At 32.1% G+C, this 7,503-nt stretch overlaps 1 protein-coding gene across 1 annotated transcript; it reads left to right on the top strand.

Annotated features, from left to right (window-relative positions):
* The first annotated feature begins 2,763 nt into the window (after positions 1-2,763).
* Positions 2,764-5,726, top strand: LOC131855359 (zinc finger protein OZF-like). The gene is made up of 2 exons (XM_059206617.1): positions 2,764-4,018; positions 4,805-5,726. Exons 1-2 carry the CDS (start codon positions 2,823-2,825, stop codon positions 5,235-5,237), a joined length of 1,629 nt encoding a protein of 542 aa, XP_059062600.1. The 5' UTR covers positions 2,764-2,822; the 3' UTR covers positions 5,238-5,726.
* The last annotated feature ends 1,777 nt before the right edge of the window (positions 5,727-7,503 follow it).

Genomic DNA, 7,503 nt, shown 5'->3' with positions numbered 1-7,503 from the left:
TAGGGCGTATACAAATTAAATATATACAGTACAAAGGGACAAACGAGATATAATAAATATTACCTCAGACAAACAGTGTATTGTAAATATATAGGCCGTAGGTTTAACTTTTTAGAAAACATTTTTATACGAGGGCGACTTACACCTTCTTTTATTATTATTTGTGTCAAAATGTTGCCAGTGACATTATTAGAAACGGAAAAGTTTGATTATCGAACAAGGGTTTTATACTCTACACGTTGCACCCAGTACGTAATGCTCATTTTTGAAACTGGCAACTCTACAAGTAAGAGGGTTTATGGCAATATATCTAAACCATTTTAAATAGCGTTTTACTAAATGTGATGTATTTACGATCTCAATACAAGTAAAATTAATTTTTAACTCTGGTAACTACTGCAATATGTAATGTAATTAAATATGTATGTATTAATTTTTATTTGGATCACTTAAGTTAATCTAATTAAATTGGATATTATTGAAATTAAATAAAGAATTTATTTTCTGTTCCGATATATTTTATTCCAGTTCGTATCCCGACCGGCCTAAGCTGCAATTAACGGGCTTTGTGGCCTAACGGTTTAACAAACCACCCTATTATCGAAAGTCCTGTTAGTCTATGGGTTCTATTCCTCGCACGATAAAAACATTAGTAGGATAAACAAAATTTTATATATTATTTTTCAATGGAAAGTACTAGAGATATGCTAACTCTTAATAAACATAACTCGAGTTGACTCGAGTTGAAATTCAGGTCTCGAGTTAACTCGAGTTACCTGGAATAAACAGTTTATTTTTTATTTTTCGAACAAATCTAATATTTTTGCCGCAGCTAGCTAATTTGAAAGCTTCACTGAACCATAGGGGGCGAGTAGAAATGGCACTTCAAAGCCGCGGAAGGACTTATGGAACGCATAATCATTTTAAGGAAAATTTAACCGGACGAATATGCGAAAAAAAATTATGACCTCAAATCAATATTGAAACATTTGTGACGAGTGAAAATTGTATGATATGAAATGATCGGAAAATTTCATGTCATTGTCGGTTCGACGACAGAATCATGCTCTCGCTCTCACTTGATTCGTTCATTTACCAGTTGAATACTTCCAACTCGAGTTGTAAGAATTCAACTCGAATTAATTCGAATTCACCGCAACTCGAGTTGACACATTTCTAGAAAGTACGATGGAATTTCACCACAATTTTTATTAATGAGTATGATTATTTGTATCGGTCTGGAATCTGGATGTTTTCCAGGAATAAGTATTTACAAAAAAAATGTTATTAAGTATTTATATCAGTCCAAACGAAGGAGAGCTTGTGTTATGGGTACTAAATACCCATAACACAAGCTCTCCTTCGTTTGGAACTAGATGGCGCTATGTGAATTGTCCTGGGTTATTATTTTAATAATAAAATCTGTATATCTACAGTCAACGCATATCACCCCATTACTAGTATTGCTTTTTATATATGACCTTGTATTAATCGTCTATACGCAATGCTATTAAATTTAATATTTTTTCATAAGAATTAAATATTCAACATAGCTGTACTGTTAATTTCCTTTGCCTTTTAAAAATAGTATGGCATCAAATACGCTGCTTGATCTCAATTTCATAATTCAGAAAATGTCAATGGAACTTCGGTATTTACATACCAGATTGGTATTTTCCCCTAAATTCGGGAGAATTTTATGGCGATAATGACAAAATATTTAATTTGGGGTAAATGAATATTCAACTCAACTAAAAATGCATGATCAGAAATAGGAGTAAAATTTGGAAACTAACAAAAACGTTAAGCGTTTCTCATAAGAACTAAAAAAAAGCTAAGGACTACAGAGTGGTAAGTAAAACTTTACGAAAGTAAAATTCTACAAAAGTAACATATTTTTTTGGAAGTGAGCACTCACTAAGAATACAGACATTCTGTATTGAGGGGGATTGTTGTTCCTTTTTGCCTTTTTTAAACTTAGGGATACAGTTGAATATATTAGCAACACTCACGAGAAATTTTTAGTGATGTAAATTAATGGAAAATAATCGATTAATCGATTTTACTTCAATGAGTAATCGTTTTTTGCGTAGAAATGTACATGCTTTTCATATTCCAATAATACTCCTAAGATAATCATATTAACAATGTATTGCATTAAAAATCAAATAAAAGGATATAAATAAAGAAATAATCAATTCAAAACTAAAAATCGAAGCTAATGGTACTTTCATCTTTCAATGTAAGGAATAAGGAAACGAAATAACGTTATTTATACAAATTTTTAGTATCATTAAACGTTTTATTATAATAAAAATGAAACGATAAGCATCTCAGCAAAATGGCAACCTCAAAACTAAAATCTAAATTAAATAAAAAAAATTGCTATAAATGTCCAGTACTATTTTACATTCGACTAGTTTTAAAAAAGAAATACTGAAAAGGATAATTAAAAAACTAAACAACTACGTTGTAGCCTCAAAAACTAAAATATAAAACAAATTTTGCGTTAATCTTTAAGCTTAAACAATCAAAAGACCAAAAATAATTATTGACACTAATTTTCAATCTCGTTTTACGTAAAAGTAATATTAAAATAAAATGAAACTAAAAAGTGAAAACGCTGTTTATTAAAATCGATTAAAATGTATAATTTATATAATCGATTTATTAAAAATCAATTAATGACAATCGATTATAAGGAAATAATAATCGATTATTTTTTAACATCCCTAGAAATTGTAAAGAAATGAAAGCATTATTGAATATCTTGTCCTTTTAGATGCAACATTAGATACTGTTTAATTTATACATAAAAAGTGATGGCGAACAAGATAAAACCGTGTACTATGAATATCTGCAGGGTCTGTTTAACTGAATCTTCAAACATGACCTCTTTATTGATTAAATTAGGAGACAGTGATCGTACGATAGTGGAGGTGCTAAATTTCGTATCCAATATTAACATTAGAATGTGTAATAAACTTCCCAAGCAGCTATGTAATGATTGCAAAGACAATTTATTTAAAGCCGACGATTTTAAACGTCGCTGCATTGAATCCGAGAATATTTTGAATGACATTTTTAATTCCTACAAATACGAATTAGACAAGACTCTAACACTTCAAAATGCAGTAATTAAAGAAGAAATACCAATAGAAACCTTCGACATAGTGGTGCAGCAGCCATTGCATTCAAATGTAACAATAAATGAGGGGGAAAGTAAAAATAAATTAAGTTTAAATCAATGTCCTGAACGCAGAACTGTTCTGAAAACTGTTTCAGTAGAGTTTGACAAAAAAGTTGCGATAAAACAAGAATTCAAAAAGGATATTGACTCGCACGATGGTGACTCAAACGACTTCGATGACACTTTCGATTCAGCAGAGAAACATGAAGTTGAAGATGTGAAAACAGAGAATAAAAACAAAATACTGGATAAACTGGTTTCTAACAACAAAAAAGTACACAAGTGCCTCAGGTGCGACATAAAATTTGATAGTGTAGTCGAGTGGAGACTGCACAGGAAGGTGCATTCCAATAATCAAAATGATGAACTGCAGTACCAATGTTCAATGTGCAACCGAAAGTTTTCGAGGAAATCATCGCTATCCAACCATTTGCGGCAACACCAAGTGAAAGATGGTGTTCTATTCACTTGTATAACTTGTAAACGGGAATTTAGGCATCAGGCTCATTTAGACAATCATATATTAGCTGTACACACATGTGAACAAGGAATTACATGCACATTTTGTAATAACAATTTTACAACTAAAGAAAGTTTAGAGTTGCACTTGGAAAGTCATAAAACAGAGAAGAAATATCAGTGTAAGATTTGTAATAAGTTGTTTTTTATGCAGTCTACTCTAACGGATCATATACGCACACATACCGGTGAGAAGCCGTTCCTGTGTTCAATATGTGGCCGGGGATTTAGCCAGAACAATAATTTGCAACAACATGTGAGGAGGCATCAGGGGCACAAGCCATTTAAATGTGACGATTGTGAAAGAAGGTAATTCTAAATTACAAATATTTGATATATACCAGATGCAGATTGGACAAGGTACAAAGTGGCTGACTTTGTATGCTGTTTCAGTTGTAGGGTGTAGTTCAGGCAGTGAATTTTAATGGTAAGATCACTAGTTTGAACTGGACATGGATCAATTAGAGCAGTTGACACATCATTTTTCAATCATGTATATTGTTCCTCCCGCTTCTAATCTATATTATATAATGTGTAAAATTCTCGTGTCACAATGTTAGTTACCATATTCCTCTGAAATGTCTTGACTGATTTTTATGATATTTTATATACATATTCAGTAGGTCTGAGAATCAGCTACTATAGCCCTAACATTTTGATTTATTTTTTTGGACAATATTTTCTTTTTTTTTTTTTATTATGATTTAGCATTAAAAAATACATACAGCCCTAAATTTTCACCCTTCTACCATCAACCCTTACTTTTAATAGCATTTTTTTTTATAAAGCAAAACAATGTTTGCAAAGTCAGATAGTAATATATCTCCTGTAGGGAAATGTGATTGTTGATTGTTAATGTGGATTTATAACCCCATTGCTGGCAATGTACCATGTCAGGTTGACCTCAAAGCTCCCCCTGGGAACTATCCTGATAAATTTCTGATGAATTTGTCACGATGAACTAACTGACTTGTCTCCTATCATCCTCCACTAATGCCCCGCGTAAACCGCGCAAGCGGATGCATCATTCCATTATCATTTACAAAAAAGATCTCCCTGAAGAGATCTATTTTAATATCATGTTAATTTTTACAGTTTCGTGACTAAAGGCGAATTACAAGCACACAAGAGGAAGCACAGCGGCGCACACCCATTCGTGTGCGATGACTGTGGGAACGGCTTCACCACCTCCAGCTCCTTAGTCAAGCACCGCCGCATACATACCGGGGAACGTCCATACTCCTGCGAGTTCTGCCCGATGAGGTTCAAAGCTTCAAGTACATTGACGAATCATAGAAGAACACACACTGGAGAAAAGCCGTACCAATGCTCGCATTGTGAAAAAGCATTCGCTCAAAGGAATGACCTTATCAGTCATATACGGTGTCATACTGGCGAGAGGCCGTATGTATGTAACACTTGTGGACAGGCCTACAGGAAGGCGTCCAGTTTGAAAGCTCACCTTAAGGTACATAATAAGGAGAAAGAAATGAATTTGTGGACGCTACAGGATGTGGCAGTTTCATAATTCTTCATGACAGTCATTAGTGGATTTGGAAGCTAAGAATTCTAATTTAAAACAGATTTTTCTTAATGGATATAAAATGAACACCCTGTGTTTATATAAGGAAAAAAAATGAATTTGTGGACACTACAGGATGTGGCAGTTTAGTAATTCTTAATGACAGTCGTTAGTGGCTGTTGGAAGCTATGAATTCGCATTTGAAATGAAATGAAATTTTATTTTGAAACATTATTTTCTTAAATAATACGAAATAAACCTTTGTTTTACGGTATACTCTGTCGCGGCATCTATGAAATTTGGATACCAGGATGTTAGTATGAAGTTATGGACTGATGGATATCACAGTTGCAGTTGCGAACTCACACTTGCGAATCAGATGTCAGTATGAAATTAAAATTGATGTTATTTGCGCATCAATCTCTGTATATATTTATAATCTATGTTCTGTATCATTTGTGGCTGAAACCGCGGTTGAACCAGAACCAGAACTTGTTATTTAACCTTTAAATACATAGTGCCATCTAATCCTGAACTATGAGCAGATCGTCTGTTTGTATAAATCATATAGGTCGTCAACGCACTTGCAATTCCCCTGTGGGCTAATTATGTAACTTCGTACGCAACGATTTTCGTATGTAACGTAGTGAAAATGACGTCATCTGTCAATAATGCGATCATATAGACGCCATTTGACGCTGTCAACTAGCATTGCAACGTAAACGCAACTTTACATATCGATAAAAATTATTTCTATCGAATGTCGATTTAGTAACCTCGTTGTAACGTCACGTAATCGCTATTTTGCCGAAATGACAGCGTGGATTTGAAACGGTTTTTATATTATGAGAAACAATTTAGAAGGTGTTTCTTTTGGTTACAATCTTTAAAATATCAGCATTAGCAGCATTATTTATCTTGTTTTGGTAATTTTCAGTATTACATATATTTTTATTATATTAAATATTACGTAGAAAGTCGTGAAAAGGTTTTAAATTTATTAAAATGGGAAAATTGTCACGACTCACAACACGACATCAGTGTTGCCAATTCGATATTTTATTTTCGTCCCAAATCACATAGAATGTTGTATTAACTAGAGTAAATGTTTAATATAAAATTAGGGTTGATTATGATATTAATATAATTAAAAAACTATTTCAATGAATACGGTGCTCTACGTTTATGATGCTCTGTGATTTGTTTAAAGTAAATAAATTTATTTGTTTAGAGTTTTTACAATTATGTACAGATTTAAAAAGATGTGCCCATATCATTTTAAATTTATATGGATACCTACGTACTTACCTAGGTATCTATAGCAGAAAAGAAAATTTAATTTGTAGGTTAGATTAATATTATTAATGATTATAAATAGTTTGTATAAAATATGCTTTTATATTCAAAATTATTAACCTTATTTTTTCATTAGAATAGAATAGACTTTCTTTATTTTATTTTATTAAATGTCTATTAATAAAATTAAAATAAAAGAACAAGTGAACGCTGCAGCATATTTTGTAATTTTTGAACGCAATAAAAATTGTTTCAAATCAACCAACTAGTGTAACAACCCGATAAATTAAAATGTATCCCTCTAAAGGTATAAGCTATCTAATGTACTGACTTTTTAAATTGGTCGGATTAACAATATTCCGCTGCAACTTCATAGTAGTGTTTTATCGATAGAAATGATTTATGTTGCGGTCATTCGACCTTACTTGATCGCATTTTTTAAATTGAAATGATTTCATATTGCATCATAACTTTAACAGAAACAATTTCATATCGTGTTACATAATTAGCCCACTGGTGTTGCAGGTGCTCATGGGCGGCGATAATCACTTACCATCAGGTGAGCCACAAGCTTGTCCCCTATGCTATAAAATATCAAGCAATATATATACATACATATAATTGTATTACGATACAAATGTTTGCATTGCGCAGAGATGCGAACCCACGACCTCATTTGTAAAACTCTTATGTATTATATTACTAAGTTTAGCTTTGTAGTTTGGGACTAGATGGCGCTGTATAAATTGTCCCGAGTTATTATATTAAGCTATAAAAATTGTCAACGAATTCAAATATTTTTGTCAATAAATTCATAATTTTGTGTCATTTCCTGCATATTCTTTATAACCTCTCCTTTCTGATGGCTGTAATAAATATTATTATTATTTTTTATAAATATATTTTAGATATTTTTTAAATATACAATGACAAGCATAATGCCCAATTTACACTCGGCCCAAGTGGGCAGGGTAGT

The sequence above is a fragment of the Achroia grisella genome, unplaced genomic scaffold (assembly GCF_030625045.1).
Source record: "Achroia grisella isolate CSIRO2021 unplaced genomic scaffold, CSIRO_AGI_Agris_v1 utg1360, whole genome shotgun sequence".
NCBI lineage: Eukaryota > Metazoa > Arthropoda > Insecta > Lepidoptera > Pyralidae > Achroia > Achroia grisella.
Note: the sequence above shows the minus strand (reverse complement) of the source record. Positions and strands in the feature narration are given on the sequence as shown.

What these genes read in the sequence shown, in the direction of transcription:
- LOC131855359 (XM_059206617.1), top strand. Translation starts at nt 2,823, where the DNA reads ATGGCGAACAAGATAAAACCGTGTACTATGAATATCTGCAGGGTCTGT. An exon ending in TGTGACGATTGTGAAAGAAG is followed by an intron (nt 4,019 to 4,804) that starts GTAATTCTAAAT and finishes TAATTTTTACAG; the next exon opens with TTTCGTGACTAAAGGCGAAT.